This window comes from Ursus arctos, unplaced genomic scaffold (genome assembly GCF_023065955.2).
Source record: "Ursus arctos isolate Adak ecotype North America unplaced genomic scaffold, UrsArc2.0 scaffold_4, whole genome shotgun sequence".
NCBI lineage: Eukaryota > Metazoa > Chordata > Mammalia > Carnivora > Ursidae > Ursus > Ursus arctos.
In genome coordinates this window covers 51746733-51770984 of record NW_026623056.1, presented here as the reverse complement: position 1 = coordinate 51770984, position 24252 = coordinate 51746733, and the positions used below count along the sequence as shown (strand labels likewise).

The window sequence follows — 24252 nt, the reverse complement described above, 5'->3', positions numbered from 1 at the left end:
TAACTCCTGTACTTTAGCTGAACCATTAAATTGAGAAAACAAAATTGCCTAGTCAGAATTTAAGAGTCATAAGGGAGAAGCAGTTCTTTGTTAATATTTAGTTTTCAAGCTAAATTAAGTGACAACATTCTGAATTTCTGAAGGCACTGTATGGAGAGTTTGTTACTGGAACCATTGAGCCTGTGTGTCTCAGTAAAATATTTCATAATATTTTAAAATATTTTAAGTGACTGCCTGACAGTATTTTCTCACTATAGTTGCTCATGTTGTTCATACAAAGCAGGGCAATGAACAGCCTAATTTAAAGAAAAAGGTGAAAACATTATAGCTAGAAAATGCCTTGAAATTCAGTTATATGTATTCTTTGCCTTAGAGATATTTAAATGTCTAACATAGAATATTCATTTAACATGGGACTTTCCTTTCTGGCATCCCTAAGATCATGGAACTTTCTTTAGGATTCCCAAGACCTGTATCTTCACCTTGAACAGCCAGTGTCAAATAGTTATATACTTGAATATCAACCAGTAACTTGCAAAGCAGAATCTTTTTAAAAGAAAGGGTGGGATTTTTGAAGAAGTGTTTCTATAATGATTGCCCATCACCTACCGAGTCACGTGGAACATCTTCACTGCATTACAACACACCCAGGTCTTCTTTGTCCAGCCTTGTCTCCTCATGCCCTGGTCATGCACCCTGTGTTTCCTGCCACTGTGCTTTTCCTCAATATGTTCTCTTCATGGACATTTTTTTCCTCTACTCCCTGACCCCAACCTGCCACATTGCTTCACTTACTGAAATCCTGTTTTTCAAGGTCTTCTCCGTATCACTTGCTCAGACAAGCCTTTGGGTGCCTCCCTGTGCTGTCACCTGACCTCCATTATGGTGCCATTTCCCTTGATGGCCATCACTTGGCATCTTTTTTGTGTTTTACCTGTAGTTTCACTGAGTCCTTCACTGAGAAGAGTCATGTGAGTGTAATCTGTTTTCCCCTTTGTAGCTATAAGCTTCTTGAGGGCACAAACAACACATTATTTTCCTTTATATTTGCCCTTACACCCCTTGTAGTACCTAGAGGTTTACTTTGCATGTAATGGCCCCTAAGTAAATATGTGATGAATTAGATTTGTGACTGCTAAGAAACTGAACTATGTATCTTTCTGTTGATGTTTCTTAAGGCTTCCTTCTTACACTTTTATTATTTCAGAGTATTAACAAACAAATCTTGAGATGTAACCCAAGACCTGGGAAGGTAAGCAGAAGTTTCTTTTCTTGTTTGTTTGGTTTTCTTCTTAAACATTTTATTTACTTGAGAGAGAGAGAGTTTGCAAAAGAGAGAGTATGGTTGGGGGGGAGAGGGAGAACCAGACACCACTGAGCAGGGAGCCCAGAGTGGGGCTCGATCCCAGGACCCTAAGATCATGACCCAAGCTGAAGGCAGATGCTTAACGGACCGAGCCACCCAGGTGCCCCAGTAAGCATAAGTTTCTTATAGACTAAGATAAAATATGAAAAATCATGTTAATTTAGGGGCGCCTGGCTGGCTCAGTTGGGAGGGCGTGCTACTCTTGATCTCAGGGCTGTGAGTTCAAGCCCCACATTGGGTACAGAGTTGACTTTTAAAAAAAAAAAAGGTTACTTTCAGGTTTGGGGAGTTTAAAGTAAATACTTTTAACTGACTTTAAAAGGAATTATTTACAGATTTAGCATCTAAAGTAATAATTTTATATATTTAGCATATTTTATTTTCTACATTCTAGGACATTTTGGAATTTTAAATGCATTCTTAAAATTAGTTATTGTGCCTCCTTACTATATGTTGCAGATGGTTATCTATGATCTCCATGGAAGGAAATATAAGCAAGAGATCTACTGTAGTATTCCTGATGCTACATCATGGTCCTTTCCGAATGGGGTGCGGATAAAAGTTGTAAGGGGCTGGTAAGAGATCTCTTTTAAAATTTTGTAGCATGTGCCCCCCAACTAAGTGGTTTTTCTTACTGTTTACACTTTTTGCATTTTTTGTTGAAGTCACAGAATATTTTGAAACATCATTAGTGTTTTGTAATTTAATTGTTCTCTTTATGTACTGTTACAGAAAATATAGGTTGTTTTTAGTGCTTAAAGCCAGGCATAAGTAGCAAGACCTAATATATATATTACATACAATCAATACCATTCTGAAACTACATTATTAGCGGGATAGATTTGGCAAGTTGAGTTAAAGGCGTGAGTCGAATGAAGCATAGCTTTGAAAGTGAGTTAAAAATTTGTGGGATGCTGAGGAATGTGAGGGTCACATACTTAGAGTCACTCGTATAGCTGACATGGTCAAGAAGTGAAGGATTCTTTGTATGGTGTAAAAATGACCGGAAACCTCATTTGTTGTCGACCGCTTCCCTTGGACACGCTAGGGCCACAACTTCTTTGTCCAGTGTCTCAGTTACTCCCTGGTCAGTATTCATGGTGGAAGTGGTCTTGGTGTAGTGTTGTCTTCAGGTCATAAAATGGGACACATGTGCTCCCATTTTACTTAAAATTTGAAGTTGTGAAGCTGCCGTTTTAATAGAAGTGTATAGCTTTGTTTATACACCATCCAGGAAGTGCGTGCAAGCATAAATGTAAGCGTAGGCGTAGATTATGTTCAGGAATATTTCCAAGTTGTATGCACTTTGTTCTTATGCTATTTGTCTATATTTAAATTAGCATATATGATTGTTTCAAAAATAGGGTTATATGCTAATGGTGGAAATGAGCTCAGGTTTTAAAACGTAGGTGAGATGGTCGGTGGACCCTCATTTGTTTTATGTATCATTTGTTTTATGCCTCATTTCTTAGAAAATTAATTATAACTGATCATGCTTTTATATTTTTTCAGCTGGATTTTGTATGAGAAGCCACATTTCCAGGGTCAGAAATGTGTGTTGGAAGAAGGGGAGAAGGTGTTAAATCGTGACTGGATCCTTCAGAACAGGAAGCATCCACAGAGAGACTTTGTATTGGGGTCTATCAAACGTGTCTTAAAGGTAACAAACACTGATTTTCCCTAATTTTATTTTGTTTTGTTTGTCATGTAAGAAAGCTGTACTTTGGCCTAGCAGTATTTAGAAGTGATTGCTAATATTTGTGCTAGTTTTACCAGTCTGTATTATATTGATGATAATCTTTTGAACTTCTGCATATGAAGTATTAGAATGAGTGATAATTTAAAATGTTACCTGTAATCTGGGCCATAAAATGAAATGGTACATGATATATATATATATATGTGTGTGTGTGTGTGTGTGTGTGTACACACACACATACATATTTTTAATAGTGGTAGGAATATACCATCCAGGCATCTTTAGGAAAAGAGCCGATATTTCCAGATATCTTTTTTTAAGTAATCTCCACTGCTGAGTGTAGGAGAGTGTGTGTGTATGAGTGTGAGTGATGAGTGTTAGGGGAAACATAGAGAAGGAAGAGTGGGGGGAGGAATGGAAGGTGTATTGCTTTTTTATTTTCTGTTTAGAAAGTATTATTTAATACTTGCATGAGGAAGGTCTCCCAGTATAATAAAACATTTTGTGGGAAGTGATGTGGTGGTTTAGAGGAGAAGTGAATTAGTGATTAGGACAGATCTCAAATAAGAACATAATTTTTCCAGTGTATTCTTAAGAGTTCCTTCAGTAGTAAAATAGTACATGATTTATTGCAGTTATGCGTATAACAGTCATGGATATATATTTTTTCTTATTTTAAAGATTTTATTTATTTTGTCAGAAAAAGTGTGTGTGAGAGAGAGTGTGAGCACGAATGAGCATGATTGGGGGAGGGGCAGAGGGAGAGGTAGCATCAGACTTCCTCCTGGGCAGGGAGCCCCGACACGGGGCTCGATCCCAGGACCCTAGCATCATAACCTGAGCCGAAGGCAGACACTTAACCAACTGAGCCACCCAGGCGCCCCTGTATTTTTTCAGGTTACGGAGATTTTGTTTATATGCTTAAAAATACGAAGTAAGGCGGACCCTATCACAATGATTTGGGTCAATGTTATTAAATTCTTGATAGTTGCAGATGGCATACAGAAAAATTAAAGCTAGCATACAGAAAAAGCCATCATGAAAGGGGTATCTGCATGCATTTTATGTGAATTAGTACTTCCTGGCAAACTGCAAACAAGCCTGTGTCTTAACAAATCTGTGTTCTGCTTTTGGGCCCAGTACTGTGATAGGCACGGGGAATGGAAATACAAGTGAGATACCATCTCATACTTCAGATCGCTTAAAGTCTAGGGGAGGGACAGCTGAGTCATAACCATATGAAGTGGGAATGCTCTGCAGGGCCATGGGGGAGGCACCTGATTGGAATTTGAGAGAGGAAACGGGTAGGTGGGTGGGAAATGAGAGGACGTTCTTGGCAGAGCCCCCTGTGTTAGAGGCAGAGGTGAATGTCGGAGGTACTACGAGGAGATGGACAGCTGCAGCATTGAGCTCAGTGTTCGTTTTCATTGCACAATTTAACTGCAAGCAGTTCAGCTCAGTAAGCAGCATTCGAGTGCTCATTTAATTAGCTAAATCACTAGAAATTGATTGAGATGAATAGTTTGTAGGTAGAATGTTCTAAGACTTAAGAAACGTATGGTTTTGTGCTTTTCTTGTGAATGTCAGTCATCATGCCAAGCTCAGTGGGGGAAAAAAGATAAGTTGTTGAAAACAACAACCTTCTCACCACCCAAAAATCCAACCACAATAAAATCTGGCAAAAAACTCTGTTGAATATGGATATATAAATGGGTATTTGCACACCTGCCATCTGCTTAGACTGTATTAAAAGAAAGAATAAGTGTTGCTTGCATTTTTTCCTTCTTCCAGTGTTTGTTCTTGGCGTCGTTTTTTAAATTGCAGTGTGCGTGCCCTCATGTCTTGAACAGGCTAGCAACCTTCAGTGAGGAAGGAAAAACCATTGAGCATCGAATGGAAAAGGCATTAGCATTGTTCTAAATATTTTACTAAGTAAGAATCAGGCATCGAACTGCTTCCTTTCTCCAACCTTATCAAAATTCTACTTATTGATAGCTTCATTTTCGTGGGGACTGTTACCATTCTAAATTCACCTAGGCCTAAGCCTGGAGCTAACTTTATCTTGTTTCATCGTCTTTTATTTGCATCTGAGCAGACAAACTTCAGTGTTCTTTAAAGATCATACTTTCCTGATGTCTTCACTTCGCTGTGAATAGATGGCGGAGGTTATCGTCCGTTAGCAACAAGTGTAGATTCTGCCCGAGGGCCAGCTTTGCTCTCAGAAATGATTGGGGGTGAGGCAGCATTGCAGTAATTCTTGAGTCAGGTGTTTCTTTTCTCGAATATTAGAAACGAATATTGCAAATTACTGCTTACTGTGCATTTAATTTTTTTTTTTAAAGGAATGACATTTTTCTTATGGTCAGAAGTTGCTTCAGTTTTGTCTTCATTAATTTGCCGAGAAGAGAGAGATCTGTTGTTAGATCAGGGACTGAAGGTATTTTCTGTGGGGTGGAGTCCGTTAGATGTTCTTACCGTTTTTGTTAACTGTAATCCATCTTTGCCTGTTGCTCTCCATTCCTGCAAAAGCTAAGCTTGCAAATTTCATCAAGATATTTGTAAAGTATATTATGACTAGAAAAGTTGGGGAGGAAGCCATACAAACTTCGCTAAGAATAAACTGTTCGCTGTTGCTAGGTGACTATAAAGTGTTCTTCACTCGTTGGTGTTTACTGCCTCAGTCCGTCAAGAATGATGCGGGTCTTGCAGGAGACATTATTTCTGTGAGAATAGCCACCATGAAGAAGATAAAACTTAACCAGTGAAATTTTTTTTAGTTAACTAGAGAAAAACCTGGTCCTCTGGCTGAGGACATAAGACTTCGTATTTTTGTTTTCCATTTTTTAGCCATCATTATGCTTTTTCCATTATGCTGTTTCCTTCTGTGTTGTGGCAGACTCAGATGCCTTTCAGCTTTTTCCCTTTTAAAGTACACCACCCATGCATTGTTTGTATAACACAATGCAGAGGAAACTTATTTGTGTGAGACACTTAGTTATGTATTCTGTTACTGTACCTTACATCCCTGGGGGAACATTAATATGGCAGCCTTTTAAATAATGTTACTAGAACTCTATTATTCATAGCAAACAAAAGCCTTGAAGATTGACAGGTGACTGTTGTGGACGTTTCTGACTCTTTTTGAAATGAAATTTTAAATGGAAATATACTTTTAAACCATAAAGGATATTTTAGGTTATGCCTCTTTACTCTTTTGCATTTTAGAACTAGCTTTCTGAAAATAAAATATATTAATTTGCTTATACATACTAATACGAATGATTAATAATAAAACTCAGTTTGGAAGGAGGTTAAAAAATCAGAAAATTGTAGTTATAAATTGCAAAACTGATTATAATAAAAAATACAATTGTTCAGCCTAATGTCACCTCTGATTGTTACTGCATTTACCTGTTTCATTAAAGCACAATCGCTTGAATTTCACAATGTCCTAGGTGAGAATTATGCTACCGAAAGTTTGAGTTGTATAATTAAACACTCGTGATTACGGAGCTAGGGTGCTCAGACAGAAGCCCATCTGTAATTTCAGAGAAGGGAAAAATAATTGTAGCTTGGATTCCCTAAGAAAAAAATGAGCTCTTTTTTGTGTTAGCACTTGACTATTAGAAGATTTTCGTAGGTAAGAATATAGAAAATTCTCTCTTTAGTTGCAATGGGGGAAACATTTACAAAAGCCATATAAAAAAAGGGAGTGGGGGGGGCGCCTGGGTGGCACAGCGGTTAAGCATCTGCCTTCGGCTCAGGGCGTGATCCCGGCGTTATGGGATCGAGCCCCACATCAGGCTCCTCCGCTATGAGCCTGCTTCTTCCTCTCCCACTCCCCCTGCTTGTGTTCCCTCTCTCGCTGGCTGTCTCTATCTCTGTCAAATAAATAAATAAAATCTTTAAAAAAAAAAAAAAGGGAGTGGGGAGAGCATGGATACCAGTATGACTGAAGAGTTGCGTGGAGATCCTACAGGTCGCTGGGTTGGTGCCATGTTGTAAAAAGGCAAACGTGAATTTGATATGCTTGGGTTTTGAGCCAAAAAGTGTCATGAGGAAAGTGGCATTCTCTAACAAGCCTAACTATATAAAGCGTGGCTAGTACTTGACTGGTGAAACAGGCCCATAATCGAAGTCTTAGCCTTGATGAAAGGCTTTGACGGTGGGAATAGAAAAGAGATACGTAAGTGAAATTTTAAAGGAAGGTTTGACATGGTGGCAGTAGATATGTGATGGAGGGTAGGGTCAAATTTCATAATGCCTTTCTTCTTCAAACCAACTTGTACTAAAATAAATAGAATCCCACAAGTAGGAAAACAGATTTCCTTTACCCTCACTTCTAATTCCTACTTCTTTTGTCAATGTAAATTAGATAACACACTGAGGGAGTAGTGTGCCTCTCTGTTATTTATTTTTTATATCCCCCATGAGATCAGCTTTTATTTAACTCCCTTCCTCCTTATGGCTTTGTTATGCTTCTGAGAAGGAAGGCTTAAAGACTTTTGGCACTCACAGAGTTTGGTAACTGAACATTGATTGCTTAATAGAACAAGACTTTTAAAAACAAAGCAGAGAAAATTGAGTAATACTTTTTCAATCAATACTTATAATTTTCATGTTATCAATATGTAACTTCTTAGGAAAAAAATTCATTTTAAGAAACTGGTAAAGTGAAACAATATTTCCTTCATGTTGTTTTTGTGAAGAAATTCAGCTGAACAAGGAGAATAATTGTAATTGTGTGTCTAGGGTATTGAGAATACTGAGTTGTGTGTGTCTCCAAATGATTTCAAAGCCAATTTTTTTTTTCAGGACTGCAGCATTCCAGAGATAGAACTTTCCCCACAGTCTGACCCAGCATGTTGTCCTGTCCATATACAGCGAGCAGTCCCCAATTTGGAAGAGCTGAATATCCCCAAATCTGTGTCCTTCACTGTGAAGTCGGGAGTGTATGTATCAGTTTCTCCTTATTACAGTGTTTGGCCACCAAATTTAACTTTTTACTTCAAATTTCAGTGGGTGACATACGTATTTGTGAAGTTTTAACTTTTTTTATGCTCCTGGATCCTCGAGAAAGACCATTGCAGGGATTGAAACAGATCCTGTCTTCCTTTGGATCCGATTAAGTCTTTGATGTAGGGCCCAGCAGGAGCAGATCGAGGTTCTTAGACATAGTTCTTGATAGATGCATTCGTCATGTTTTCAAGCACCTCTTGGGACAGAGGAATAAATGCATGTCCCTGGCCTAAAAATCTGGAGCTTGAACTATTTCGGGAGTGTCTCAGAGCCGGTAGTCACTGAGTGCCTCCGCAGTGCCAGACACGTGGGACTCTTCTCGTTGATTGTATTCCTGCAGGGTAGGTGGGGCGACTCACTGTGTACATGAGGAGGTTACGTGATTTGTCTCAGGCTGCCAGCTTATAAGCGGGGGTCTGATACCAAGCCTCTCCGATTCCAAAGGTATCTTTTGGACTATGGGTGTGACTGCGCCGAGTCTTCACTTAGTTCCAGATTAGCTTGAATCGCAACTCTGTGATGCCAGTTCAACTTGGATTCCTTTTCTGTCTTTCACTCTTTTTTATCTGCTCCGATGATGGTTGGTGTAGATATTTGGGGGTCACCGTAGGACATCTTTCTTTGTGTCTCCCAACCACAGAATAGAACTGTGGGCAGACCCACTAAGTGACCCTATCCATGAGGTATGTCTGTGATTACCAAGTTTAGATACAAGGTAGGTGGGTCTTTGGGAATCTTATTTCAGATCCTGTTCCTGCGGCAGCCAATCGAACTGATTATTGATTCTAAAAATGTGGGTCAGAGATGTAGAATACCTTGATTGGGGGGAGGAAGAAGATGTAAAATGCCTTGTGGAATCCCACCTCTGATTGCCCCACTGTAAAAAAAAGGAAAGAATATAGTGGAATTTTGTTTTTCCTTCCAGTTATATTCTGTTTGAATCAAAGGTGTCACACCTCCTAAATATTAGAAAATTCTAAGAAAAGTAATATGTACTGCTTGGATTATGTATAATAGGCTTACAGTGTTCGAATATGAGTACTGAGTAACACATTAACTCTTGTTACACGCTGTCTGGTGAAGTCATTTCAAATGTGTTTTACTGGTTGTAATTCTGCCATGAAGGTTTTCTCTTTTGTTTTGCTTTTTTGGTTTTTGTTTATTTGATAGCCCGTTTTACTTTTAACTGTTACAGGACCAGACTAAAGTGTTCCTGTTATACTTTAACAAACCATTCATTTCTTATTTAGTTGGCTTGCCTACCCAGATATTAATTTTAAGGGGCAAGCTACAGTTCTGGAGGAAGACCATGGACTCTTTGAGATTTCTGCCACAGAAGTGAAATCATTGCATCCACTTCAAATGGTAAGCAAATTTAAAAACTGGCATTTTCCAAAGTGCCCATGAATCTAAAATAACCATGGTGATTTCTTATGCATCTCAACCCTGAGAAACGAATATGTGTATTATTGGATCAGCAACCTATATGTTATTTTTCTGTGCCTCTATATTATAGAGAATATCTGTATGAAAACATTTTAAAGTTTTCTGGAATACAGATGTCTGAATTTACTTTGTGCTAAGTTTATTACAGTGCATGCAGTTTCCTTATAAGTACTGTTCTGTGAAAATTTTGAATACAGTTCCGAATTTTTTTTTGATGCTTATTAGAAAACCACTTTTCTAATATGCTTTTCTATCACAGTAATGAATGATAAGCTCAGCATTAATAATAAATGGACAGTTCTGTCAGTGGTTGCTTTCTTAAAGATAATAAGTGCATACAGTATTTTTGTTGCAAACATTTTGAGGGCAAACTCTTCAAATAAATGGTAGCTATGTGGTAAACCATTTTTGGTTCTGCGCCTTTAAAAAATAAAAACAAGGAAAAACTAAGAAATTTTAAGAAATACCACAATGTGGCGTAGCATTAAAAACAGGAAATTCTGGAATTAGTTTGTATGAAGAAGGGGTTACCTTTTATGCTCTACAACCTTGAGGTCACAAAGATAGTTAAGTATGATAAAAGTGTTGATGGAACTTGGAAGGGGAAGCACTCTAACTTAGCAAGCCTGAGCAGTTGTCAGGAGGAAATGAGGGGTCAGTGGCTTGGAAATCTACTCTGCCAGATGAGTTGTTTTAAATCTAGCAACACCACTCTATTTCTTGGGACTCTCTGCAGTGGGATGAAATCTTTATGCAGTCATGTGTGCTTAAGGACTAAAAAGCTCCGTTTCCTTCCTTGTACTGGTTTTAATCTGGAAAGTATATTTTAAAGATTTCTTGCCCCATCTACATTGATGAGCCCTCTGACTTGGTTTTGACTACTGTAGCATTCTGTACTTAAATTTTAAAATTTACCACAACTTAATGTTGGCAGGTATTTAATCAGATTTTTTGGTACAACCTACACATGTCACTTAGTTACTTCCAAATAATCTAAATGTTTCTGTATCTAATATTAAAATTTCTTATCTTAAGGGTGGACTAAAAGTGGAAATGCCTATGAACTTAAAGGTAAGTCTTAAAAACAGACTTTAAGGGGTGCCTGGGTGGCTCAGTCGTTAAGCATCTGCCTTCGGCTCAGGGCGTGATCCCGGAGTTCTGGAATCGAGCCCCACATCGGGCTCTTCCGCTGGGAGCCTGCTTCTTCCTCTCCCACTCCCCCTGCTTGTGTTCCCTCTCTTGCTGGCTGTCTCTCTGTCAAATAAATAAATAAAGTCTTTAAAAAAAAAAAAACAGACTTTAATAGCAGGCTAAAAAGTAAAAAAAATAGTTAGCAGAATACATGTCAGTAATATCTAATTAGTGGATGTGGGAGTAGAGGGAAGGGACCGCACAGAATGGCCCCTGAGGACTCAATCTGAAGGGTGGAAGTCTTGCTGACAACCCAGTCAAACATGAGGAACACCTACTGCAGGATGGAAAGGTGATAGGTTTGATTTTTGATTTGGTGGGGAGGGGGCAGCTTGGCATTCAAGTGGAGGTATCAAGCAGACACTTGGGAATCACGCGCACAAAGGAGAATAAGGACGACCAGAGAGGGGTAGGTAGCTCCTGTCGGAGAGATGGCAGTTTGTAAGTATAAGTATCAGAAGGGACAGCAGAGGCAATGACAACTGGAGCAGTGGTGGCGGCAGGATTAAGCACATTTGGGAAAGAAAAGGAAGTGGAATTATAAAATGTGTGTGACAAGAGATGGGAAGAAAACCATTGTAGTGATCAAAGATGCACTATCTGCTTGACCAGGTTATAGCACTTCCAGAGGCAGGCGTGGGAAGAAGGATTCATCCATCCTTCTCCTGTCCTGCAAAACAGGACACAGCTCCTCCAACCCTCCCATTTCTGGGGGCTTCCTAATTGATCGAATGGACCACCATTCTCTTACTCACCTAGGTGGACTCTTTTAAAACTTAGTATCTGGTATATGTAATACATCTGGGCTCCTTGTTGGAGTCCTATATACCCAAGTTTAAAAACAAATACTTAGGCTTGTATTCCACTCGCAGAGAGACTGTTTTGGTCTGGGGTGTGGTCAGAAGTCTTTCAGAAGCTCCCCAGGTGATTCTAATAACATGCAGCCAAGGTTTTCAGACCAGTGACCTGAAAGATGCAGAATTAGCTCTGACACTTTCTCAGTGACTCCTGTCTCAGTCTCTCTGGGTGTGACAGGCTGGGTCTTCCTTAGACATTTGCAGTTTGACAGGTTGTAGAAGTATATGAATGAAATAGCTATCACAGACGGTCACATCAAGTTTTTAGATGTTGGTGATGGCTTACTCATCAAAGAACTACTGCTTCTTAGTCTGATTGTGTTTAGCATATGTAGAAAGTACTAAACCCCAATAAAACTTCACTTCAGATACAGTACCCTGCGAAGAGTTAATGTGTGGAAAACAGGAGCAGTACTATGTATTTTTTTCAGTTTGTATAATGTTATCAATTTTTGGAAACAGGGGAGCTATAACTTGTTCGGTTTAAGCATGGGACCTTATTTTGCCGGGTGTACAAAACGTATGCCATCAGCCACAAATAGGACCAGGTGACAGAGTGTGGATAGATGGGTGCCGTTATCACCCTTGTCACTTCTGCATACTGACGGCAGGCAGGTCATACTTGGGAAGTAAAGAACACCAAAATGGCAGGAGAGACACACCTGTACCAGTCCAAATGTGAAGTAAATGAAATGCCAGGAATGGATTTCCCACTATACTCACTCCCCACCCATATGAATCCAGTATCCAAAAGAAAAAAGAAAAACCACACTAATTTTTTCAATCACTTCTTGTTAGAAAGTTTTGTATTCAAATTCAGGAATTTGCATATCTCTTCTCAGTGACTAGCCACTGCCATAGAAGCAGTTAGTGTTTAAGAAGCAGCTGTGTTATCTCACTCCAGTAGATAATTTGTTATTGTGCCCTAGAACCTCTATAGAGAGCTTTTATTTCTAATAGGGGAAATTCAATAAATATAGGGCAGGTCTGTATTAAATTCCAAACAGAGAGCTAAGCTTAGATAATTCAAGAATCTGTTATAAGACAGTTTACCCTGTGAGCTGGTCCTAGGATTTGGGTAACCGAAACAATGGAATCATAATTGACTATATTATTATGAGAGAAACATGCCATAAAGATATTTTATCTTTATGCTAATAGCTCACATATTCCTCATGAATATCAGACAGCACGCTATATTGTAAATAAGTATTAATAAAAAGGACAGTGGTCCCTATTCATCCTGTTGGGGTCTTTAGTCTCAAATGAGTTTTGTGTCTATTCCAAAATACGAGCATGTTAAGTAATTTTCTTTCATATCTTTCAGGTTATTATTTATGAAAAACCTCACTTCCGTGGACAGGCCAAAGACTTTAGTGAACACATAGATTCTGTCCCTAAGTTTTTAAAAAATAATGGGGATTTTCATGGAATTGGATCAATTCGTGTCATCGGTGGAGTGTGAGTGTTATATTTACAATATTTGATTGAATAGTCTGTTTTTTGAAGATCACAAAAATGTTCCAAGCCAAGCAGAAACAATGTGCCTTAATCTAAAAGTATTACATCCCTTCTGGAAGTTACTGTAAAATAAAAAATATTAGTCACTACTGGCTTTTCTGTGAATGCTTGTTTGTATTAGAGATTTTGAGGTAGATTGAATGTAGAAAATAGTTTCTAAACTTAAAATGCTTAGTATTCTAAACACAATAAGAAGATAAAAATTTAAAAATAAATTATTTATTTTTACAAATTTTGAACATGAATGAGAGCCCCAGTTTTTATTCTCTATTCTGTGGATCTTAGTTGACCTTCTGTGCTGAGGATCTTGGTAGTGAGTCCTTCATTAAAGAAGTAGCCTGGGTTGTGTTTCCCAAATCAAGGATTTTTAACATTGGTTGCCCTCTGGCCTTGTACTGTTTTTGAGGAAGCCCCCCAAGAAGCTCTCAGTATAAACCCAATTGTGACCAATCATTGCTACCATCCTACTCTCAGTCAGCAGTTTCTGGGGCAAGTACCCCAGAAAATCTGTGACTGCCTTGGGGTGTGCCTTTGTATTTGTATCCTGGCAGATAAAAATCAGAAGAAGCTTTCTTCATAGCTTATTTGCCATTTTCAACCCAGTGCTAGGATTTCTCTAGAAACATTGCTGGTCTCTTTGTTGATATGATGGTTTATTTGGAATACTGGTTGGTTTTAATTTAAGTATCGATGTCTCATTATTTGCAGTAACATCATAAAACTTGTTTATACAATTCTAGCAAAAGATGCAACTAAAATATTTTATTCATAGGCATTAAATGACTGGCCTAAGATCACTCAAGACCTACATTTAGAGACTTAGACTCTGCAGTTTCTGGCAGTAAATATTAAGTGATGGCTACACTAGCCAAAATGGAAATAAAAGAGATTATGCCATGTATTAGATATGTAGGACGTATCCAAAATTGGTCTGATATATCGGTAATCATTTAATTCTTTATCCTTCAATATAAAAAAATTATTAGGCCCTTGAAGCAACAAACATGTTTTGGATAAACAAATTTTTGTTGTGTCATATTTATTTACAGTCTTCTCTAATCTGTGAACACGTACACTTCTTGTTAACCCCGCTAAATATTTTTGCCTTTTCTTCCCTTTGGGATCTGAATGTTTTTCCCATTAACTAGATCATGATTTGCATTGTTTTCTGAGTTTTTGGTAATTATTTTATAAGAATTTCAAGAAAATATTATCGCTTATATTACAGCATATACACTTTCCTTTATTATATGACAACTGCAGGAGAAAAATATCATGTCTCCTTTTAAAAGTGAACAGTTGAGAGGCGCCTGGGTGGCTCAGTTGGTTAAGCATCTGACTCTTGATTTTGGCTCAGGTTATGATCTCAGGCTTGTGGAATCAAGCCCAGCGTTGGGCTCCCTGCTCAACACATAGTCTGCTTGTCCTTCTTCCTCTTCTCCCCCTCCCCTGGCTCGCACATGTGTGTGCGCTCTCGCTCTCTCTGTCAAATAAGTAAATAAATACAATCTAAAAAAATACAAAAAAAAAAAAAGTGAACAGTTAACTTTATTTTTTTCACTATTTCTACCATTTTTCACTTTTGTTAACTGTTTAACTTTATCTGCAGGCAGTGGGAACTCATCTCTGTCCCATCTTGAGGAATCTAGGGAGAGTGAGGTTGACGTTTCTTCATTTTTCTCAGATAACATCTGCTTTTAAATATCCCAAATGGATATTTAAATTGAGTCTTAGACAAAACTTAATCTATTAAAGCTGAGCAGATTTTCAAACTGTCATCATGTAATTTATTAATCTGTCTTTAATATTAAGATCTTCTATGTATTTTACTCTTTTTCTCATTCAGGTGTATTAAAAGCATGTTCTGAGTAGCCACATTTATATAAATGAAAGCCACATTTAGAATTTGAAAGTTTTCCTATGCAATTTATTTTCACATAATAGTTTAAGAATAAAATAATGTTGTTACATATTACAAATACACTAAGATGTATGAAAGGTTTATTCCAACTCGTGTGGACTCCCTCTTCCCCGTCATATGCACACCTACATGGTGAAGGCAAGGAGGGGCCCATGATTGCTGGGTGGCTACTGTTATTTTGTACCCTATGGAAACAATTTTTGGAGTAGTTTTTTGGTTTTGTTGTTTTGTTTTTCTCAAAACAATAGTAGTCAGCCCTATCCAACTGCATTTGTCAAACCCCAGAATTCAGAAGTCCCCAACCCAGGAGCTCCAAATAGTCATCCTAGAATCTACCCCATTGGAGGGGATCCCATTCTAACAACACAGTGCCTCAAAAGGCAGATTGAAGCTTGTGTTATGAACCATCTGTGCCCACATTACATTCATTAGCTACTGTAAATTATTCATTAAAAAGGTAGGTTTTGTGGAAGAGCTTAATGACTAGTGGTGTTTATCAGTGTTTTGTACTGATAGTTTTCCATTAAAAGTCAAGTAACCTGTGTCCCAAGGGGCTCCTGGGTGGCTCAGTCAGTGAAGTGTCCAACTCTTGACCTCAGCTTAGGTCTTGATCTCAGGGTCACTTGAGCTCAAGCCCTGCATTGGGCTCCATGCTGGGTGTGGAGCCTACTTAAAATGAAACAAAACAACCCAAAAAAACTGTGTCCCTGGAAAATACTCTGCCACAGTGCTTGCTATTGCCATTATCACCACTGATAAAATGGTGGGAGCAACAGTGCTCACCTGCAAATATTTAAAGAAGTATTCTTATATGTGTAGGCCACCAGGACTAATGTCAGCCCATTTGCATTTCTCTTTGCTAAACCCACCAGTAATATGTTTTAAATCTGACACCCAGTGAAATGTTAAATATAGTAATCATTCTATGATTCCAGAAGGGCTTTGTCAGTAAAATAAGAATAATTATCTTTGAATCTCAAAATGGGTTTATAACTTTTCCCATTGGCTATTTCTGCTTTCCATTATTTTTTACTTGGCAGACTATCCTCTGACCATGTTGAGATGTGGTGTCAGGTCGTACCGCAAACATTTAGCGAGCATTGCTCTATTGCAATCCTATAACAGTTAACTTTTGTTGGAAAAAGCCTCCAAACTATAAAAGCTATTGACCTATGAAGCGTACAACATCTGTCTGTCTTTATAACAAAACAAATGTGTTGCTTTTTAAAATGTGATATACAAGTAGGTGCTTTATAATGATTTTCTCTTTTTAAAATTAATCTTATTAATGGCTCAATTGGATGTCCTTTGTATTTCTAGGTGGGTTGCCTATGAAAAAGAACATTTTAAAGGCCAGCAATTCTTGCTTGAAGAAGGAGATTTTGAAGACAGTAACGCCTGTGGGGCATTAAGCGGCCCCATCCTGTCTTTCCGGTTCTTACAAGCTGTGAGTTAGCATTATTATTCTTAATTTTCTGTTGGTTTCTGTCCATGAAAATCAGACATGAGTTGTAATAGAACATGAGGTTATAAACTGTTCGAATACCTGAAAGCATTACGCTGAACTGCTTATGTGGCTTGCCTGCTTTCCTTAACAGCTAAGATGATTGTAGAACCCTTAGGTTAACTTTTCACCCATCAATACTATTTGTTGAGCACCTGCTTCGTGAGCTGGGTTGTGTCAGAGGCTGGTGATACAGTGGCCAGTCTCCGTCCTTGCTTTTGCAGAGCTGGCAGTCTGATAGGGAAAATAGTACTGTTATAAATACTTGATAATGTTTGACTATGATCGCATTAGGCACAAAGAACTCACCAGAGAAAGGTCAATTGCTCCCACTTGGAAATAGGAAAAGATAACGGTTGAACAGGATTTCAGGTTCAAGAGTTAGCCACGTGGAGAGGTTCCAGGACTGCCTGAAGGGGAAAGGTGTAGGTACTATTTTAGCAAGAGATTAACATAAAGAGGCAAGGATGTAAGCCAGTGGTTCTCAGCTGGAGGTGACTTTACCCCATTGCATTTGATAGCGTCAGGAGACATTTTGGGGGGTAGTGACTTGGGCAGGTGTGTGTGTTTGGGGCGGGGGGTTGTGATACATCTAGTGGGTAGAGGGCAAACCTCCACACTTCACAGGACGGCCTTCTCACCACAAGATGTCTTCAGGTCCAAGGGCGCCTGGATGGCGCAGTCGGTTAAGCATCCAGCTCTTGGTTTCTTTCCACTCAGGCTGTGATCTCAGGGTCATGAGATTGAGCCCCAGATCGGGCTCTGCACTGAGCACGCAGTCTGCTTGAGACTCTCCTTCTCCCCCTGCTCCTCTTGCTTGTGTGCCTGTGCTCTCCCACCCTCTCCCATCCTCTCCCTCCCTCTCCCTCCCTCTATGCCCCCCTCTCTCTCGCTCTCACTAGTTAACGCTCTGTAAAAATAAATAAATAAATAAATCTTTTTAAGAAAATGTCATTAGGTCCAAAATGTTAATAGTGTAGAGGTTGAGAAACCCTCACAAAAGTGAAACTGGTGTGTTTGGCAAATGCAGTTAAGTCAGGATATTAAGCAGAACTTCGAGAAAATGAGGCCAGACACTGAAGGGCCTTTTATATATGTTGAGGAGTTCAGATTTTTTTTTTTTCTTGGTTTGACCTTGAGCCCATGATGGATTTTAGGCCTAGTGAGCAAGATTAGATTAGAAGTTTCGGAAGATCTTTGGTGAGTCTGCCGAGAAATGCTTGAGGTGGAGGAGGTAAGTCTGGACATTACAGGATGCCAGGTGGAAGTTGATGAGGTCACAGAGAAGAGATAAATGTTAGAGAGTTCTGCAGGAAATCAGGGCTTATCAAACGTTGCTCATTCTCCTGACCAGCTCTAGAGTCTTTTTAATGTGTTCAGAGGGGCATGCTTTCTTAGGAGTCAGGATTTACCACTGCAGTCTCTTTCCAGAGTAGTCTGTATTCATATAAACTCTGAACTGTCTGGAATGGTTTCCAAAGCTCTCTTCGAAGGAATTGATAACGAAGTGAAGGGTGGTTATGGGATGTGCAGGGACATTGAGTGAGCACAGGGAGGTTGTGTGCTCTGGCCTTTCAGGTTTTTGTCTGTTGGGGCCCTTCACCTGGTCAGGCAGGAAGGGCCAGAATGGGAGAAGCAGCACAGGGAACAAGGAAGCTTCCCCCGCCCCCCCATGAATGATCTTTGTTAGAAAGTGAGTTGGAAACCAGTTCCACCTGAAAGACGTATAGGACAGTCCACTGAAGACTGGGCACTGAGTTTGCTTGAGCAACGGGTAGATAACTTTTGAGGTATTCAGTCCACAGTCCTATTATACAAGGATCACGGGTTTTTCTCTCCCTAGTCATTCCTTCCTTGACCACTAAAAGGCACGCAAGACAAAACAAGATAGAACCTTCATCTTATATTTTAGGTTTTCATGACCACTTGCATTCAGGGAACTGTGGGTCATGATTCAAAGCATCTTCCACGTAGTATTGAATGATTTTTAATTTTTACCTCCTTTTTTAAAATTGAATAGAAGCATTGCTGATCCTAGAAATGTTTAACAGTGAATGTGTTGGCACCTTCCCAGGATGACTGTCACTAAAACAAGCAAACAAATAATAAAACCCCCAGATCACTCAGTGAAATCTCCCAATAGTAGAAAACGTGAAGAGATATAAATACTATAACTATATAGTTAAATAGAGGATGTTTGATATAGACAGTCTGATAATGTATACGTCGGAAAAATCAGCAGGAATTGGCATGTTGTTTATAGCTACACACAAAAGTTTTGGGCATTTACAAAAATGATACCATTTTTATATAAGTAAATGAAAAGGCCCTTTACAGAAAATCCTCTGTTCTCTTAAAATAAGATTTTTTAACAATTAAAAGACTAATTGTTAGCTTATAAAGATATTATCATAATCCTCATTATAATCTTGACATTTGTCAAGTACTTATTAATGACCTTACATGCATACTTGTACTTAATCCTCACAAAGACCACGAGGTACTCTTATGATCTTCATCTTACAGGTACAGAAACAGGATCTGAGAGGTTAGGCACCAGGCCCAAGTGTAGAGCTGTGATTTCAGGGCAAGTCTGTCTTACTCTAGACCCCATGTCAAATTATCCATTTTTGTTGTTGTTGTTACAGAATGATTGGACTAAAAAAAGCATCCTAACAGCAGAAGACTGGATCTCATTCAACCAAAGGCTTAGTAGCATTTCATCTGTAGCTGTAAATATATGTACACCTCACAGACCAAGACACATGTATAGTAATTATTTACATGACTTTCAGACAGTTTATAATTTAAATTTATGTTCACTAAAATATTTTCAGATGAAGTATTTCATATTCAGAAACAGCATAGAGTTGGGGAGCAGTTTTGGTGTTGTTTTTTTTTTTTACTTTATTGAGATATTATTAACATATAAAACAATTGTATATATGTAGTATATACAACTCAATGACTTTGTGGATAAGTGTGCACCTGTGAAGCCATCACCACCATCAGGCCACAGACCTATCCATCTTCTCCCAAAGTTTCCTTCTGCCCCCTGTACTAATTTGTTTATGATAAGATATAACAAGATCTACCTCCAAAAATTTTAAGTTTATGATACAGTAGAGCTAGACATAGGATTTAAAAAGCTCTTGTGGTTGTTGGGACGCCTGAGTGGCTCAGTCAGTCAAGCATCTGCCTTCAGCTCAGGTCATGATCCCACGGTCCTGGGATTGAGTCCCGCATCGGGCTCCTTGCTCAGCAGGAATCTGCTTCTCCCTGTCCCTCTTCCCTCCCCCACTAGTATCCCTCTCTCAAATAAATAAATAAAATATTTAAAAAGAAAAAAAAAAGCTCTTGTGGTTGTCATAGCCTATGTAAGCTAACAGGTGGAGTTGGCGTGGGACATATATTCCCCATACAGATTCTCCTAGTGTCCCTGACCTAGGAAGGAATGAAGCACTACATGTAAGATCTAAGTTGAAACAATATAAAATGAACAAGAGGATAGATAGAAATACTGCATAATACAATGCAATTTTCTAATGTCCTGGCTTCGTTATGCAGAATTCTGGATCTACTAAGGTCAAATTCTGGACATGTTCCTGAGGGCTAATGTAATCTGTGTCACAGAGTACTTGGAGAAGACAACAGGAAATATGTTTCTAATTCCAAATGAGTCAGGCAGATATATAATGACTTTGAGTTAACTTTTTATTTTTTAAAGGAGAGGTCCAGAAGAGTATAGGAGTATTTAGACTCCAGGGATTAAAAAAAGGAATTTTTATTCCTTGGCTTCCTTGATAAAACTTTCTTGCTATGCTTATTTCTCCTCAGTTTTATACTAGCTTAACTTTTGGATTTGCTTTTATTAAGATTTACAGTCTTGGGGCCTCTTTTCAGATCTTTGAAACCAGGTGCAATGGAGATCATTATTTCTTCTGAATTAATGGGTACACCAGATTTCCACTGGTGTCTCCTAATACTTTGTCCACCAGAAGGTTATAGCACAAGGGCTCCAGGGCAGATCAGCTGCAAGATTTTGTGGAATTTAAAAACACCCAAATTACTAATCCTTAAAAAGATGTATCTTTGGTCCTGAAGCACCTGCTCATTGGATTTTTTTTCTGACAATGGGAAGTTCTGTACCAGAGACCATAGTAAGCTATCCACATTTTCCCTTGCATATAAGTGCTTTAAAAATAGAAAGCAGAGTACAGACTTGAGATCATCCCATCATTATTCATTCTTAAGCAACAGAGCTCCACTTAAGACTTTAAAAATTATTTAATTGTGCCTGGGAAAGCTAGGATGCTAGTAACCTGGAAACCTCACAGTGCTTACCGTGGACGTGACTCTAAGCGTCTTTTGCAGTCACCTCCTGAAGTTTCTGGATTTTGTAGTTTTTCGCATGTTTTATATCACACTTCATACATGTGATCCCTGGAGATTGAGCCCCAGGTGTTTGGATTTGGCTTGGAGTTAGAGCTCTGCCCAGCAGAGCTGATGGTAACTAGTCAACTAGCTCAGACACTGTATATTTGGTAGGTTTGAGTGAAAAATGTCGAGGGAGTGAAAATGAGGAGAATGGCTCAGAAAGGTACCTAGAAACAAGGCAAAAGCTATAATGCAAGCGAAGGCATGACTAAACAAAAGCAGATGTAAAGAAGAGAGGGATGCCACTTACAGGCTCCTGTGGCCCTCAGCCAGGTGTTTGGAAGTAGCAGCCAGAATAGAAGGGACACAAACTCAAGTCACATGAGGAAATTTGTGAAGTCATATGCTGCCAGCTCTTGTACTTGGCACTGAGTCTTGTGATAGCGGATCCCTCCTCTTCTGCTCATCTCCAGCCTGCCTAACAAGGCAGCCCCAGCCTGCTTCCCAGCTCACTCTCCCACAACGCACACAGTAGGACTCATGCAAATCATTGCTCAAGTAAAGTACATCACATCATAACACAAGTTATTTCTTAATGAAAGGGCACAAACACAGCACACCTGCACGTGTCTGTATTTATCTCTTTATGTCTTTATGAGAACTGCTGAAGACCCTGCCATTATGGTTGGGCCTGATTGGTTAGTGGCTGTTGATAGCGGTTCCTGCCAGGACCCAGACAGGGCCCGTTCAGCTCATCATCACGTCGTATCTTCACAGCCACCGTGAGCTGGTTTTATGTACTTGCATGTGACAAGAAACAGGCATGTTCAGGTTCTTCAGATGATGGAAAGTTTTGTTGTCAGGACAACCAGGTTTGCTGGTGTGGCACCCAGGCTGTAAACATATTTCAGTTGGAAGGCTTGTCCTGGGGACTTTAAGACAAATCACTTATGGGCTATTAAAGCCTTGATTTAAGATATTTATTTATATCTGCAAAATAGCAAATCTGTGTCAAAATAGATATATGTGTGTGCTTATGTGTGTATATATGTGTACATGTTTATGCATGTATATTACATGTCTAAAATCAGGGTTTAAGGGAGCTCAATAATAAGTATAAGTGTTTTGAGAATAATGTGCTATGTTAATAGGAGGAGGGATGGTGACAGGTAAAAAAATTCACCCACCTCTTTTTTTTTTTTTTTTTTTAAAGAACCACATGAAGGTAATGAAGGTAACACATATTCTCAGGTTCCAAAGGTTTACTGTCAAGGAGAAATTAAAAATATAATTATGGGTTATGAATTATAATAAAGATCTCAGGTAAAAATCCTTTTTTATCTTCTATCCTAAAGTCTCAAATGAAATTTGATCCAGTTAGATGAACAATTTTTAAATCCTTGGAAGTTGACAAGTAAGTAGTAAATGAGAAAATTATTCTAAGTGTATTTTCCCTCTTATGGATGCTTTGGTTTTTATTTTTAAATACTGTTTTGCTTTTTCATAAAGTGAATGTTTATCCTAGAAATCTTTTTCCTAGATTAAATTATATATATGTATATCTTTTTTTTTTTTTTTTAAGGGCATGGGGAGTGGCAGTGGGAGCGGGAGAAGGAGGCTCCCCACTGGAGCAGGGAGCCTGATGTGGGGCTTGATCTCAGGACCTTGGGATTATGACCCAAGCTGAAGGCAGCCGTTTAACTGACTGAGCCACCCAGGCATCCCAAATTTATAATATTTTTAAAGGAGGGGGGAGAAATTGATATTGTTGAGACTTACAGAAGTTGATAACATTTTCCATAGGTCTAAAACTTACTTACAAACAACAAAGTAGTAGGGACAGAGGAAGAGATTTTCGTTTCTTTTTTCTTAAGATTTTATTTATTTGAGAGAGTGAGAGAGCACAAGTTGGGGGGGGGGGGGCCAGAGGGAGAGAGAGAAACAAGCTTCCACTTAGCAGGAAGCCCCAAATGGGCTAGATCCCAGGACTCTGAGATCTGAGACCACGACCTGAGCTGAAGTCAGATGCTTAACCAACTGAGCCACCCAGGCGCCCATGTCTCTTTTTAAAAATAAATAAATAAATAAAGTATTCTGTGTTTTCCAAATGGAAAGTGTATCTATTATAAAGAGTCGAAAAAAAAGGAGGTTAAAATTGCCAACTTCCCTGGATCTAAAGATAACCACTCTTGGGTTTTTTCCTAGAATTTTTCTTATATGAAAAGTTGGGGTTTTTTGCATGCTTATAATCTTTCCAACTTTATAAGTTTGAGTTTTTATCCTGTTCTTTCATCCTATCTGACAGTGATTAAGAGCTTAGGGTATATAGATAAGTAGATAAAGTTGGACTCAAATTCAATTTCTGCCCCTCAGTAGCTGCGTTAACCTCAGGCAAATTACTCACTTTCCTTAGCTGGGAAATGAGAATGATAGTAATATAATCTCATGTGGTAGTTCTTTTGGAAATAAGGCACTTAAAGCTCCTGGCCAGTAGTAAGTATAGAATTGACTGTTAGTTTCTTAATTATATTCCATCAAGTGTTAGGCAAGATGCAGAAAGGTTTATGTTTATACATCGTTTGGGCATTTACACTGTTTACAGATTTTCAGTATTATAAAAAATGCATCTTTGCATGTAAATTGCCCATCGTTTAGTTTTAGGAAATTTTTTCTAGCTTAAAAAAAAAGAATTTCAACAGTATGAGAGTTAAACAATATCAGTCTTTTAAAATGTATTTCTAAATTATTTCTAAAATAGCTATCCAATTTATATTTCTACCAGCAATGTTCTCAGACAAAACTGGATTTTTAGATCCTTCTTAACTTATTTTAAAAAGTGAAAATTGTATCTAACGGTTTTAATTTGAATTTCTTTATTTTTACTGGTGAAATTGGACATTTGCTTACTTGTTTTTAATGCTTATTTTTTTGTGAATTATCTGTGTTTTTTGCTGACTTATCAACGTGGGTCTTAAAATTTTTCTGATATTTTTGTTTTAAATATATTATCTAACTATAAAAAATTTAAAATTTTCCCCTCAATTTTTTAATCCTTTGTCAAGGAAGTTTCATTTTTTCTTTTACATTTAAGCTTATAAAATCCTCTGTCACCAAATGCCAATCGCACATTGTTTGTTAACTCTATTTCATGTTGTGGCTTTTGCTCTTTAAGCACAAGTGAAACTTTAGTTTCCTTTATAGTTTAACATGCAATAAATAGCCTGTAAGTCCCAGCAATTTACCAACTCTCGATTAATTCCCACTTATATATAAAAATGTCTTCCTGATTAAATTCAGACTTATTTTTTTCTTTGAACTATTGAAGAGTAGTAACTATTAAAATTGTTTCCG

At 38.4% G+C, this 24252-nt stretch overlaps 1 protein-coding gene across 3 annotated transcripts in view; it reads left to right on the top strand.

Annotated features, from left to right (window-relative positions):
- Positions 1–24252, top strand: part of CRYBG3 (crystallin beta-gamma domain containing 3) — a 105731-nt gene that overhangs the window by 46738 nt on the left and 34741 nt on the right. For 2 of the 3 annotated variants that reach the window (XM_026491664.4, XM_026491674.4), the window contains exons 5-12: positions 1208–1252; positions 1826–1941; positions 2879–3026; positions 7881–8017; positions 9335–9449; positions 10566–10601; positions 12906–13039; positions 16341–16467. In XM_026491664.4, the coding sequence (XP_026347449.1) occupies positions 1208–1252; positions 1826–1941; positions 2879–3026; positions 7881–8017; positions 9335–9449; positions 10566–10601; positions 12906–13039; positions 16341–16467 (858 nt within the window). Of the gene's footprint in view, positions 1–1207; positions 1253–1825; positions 1942–2878; positions 3027–7880; positions 8018–9334; positions 9450–10565; positions 10602–12905; positions 13040–16340; positions 16468–19172; positions 20293–24252 lie in introns of those variants that run through there. The other variant, XM_048214853.2, reaches the window with a different exon arrangement.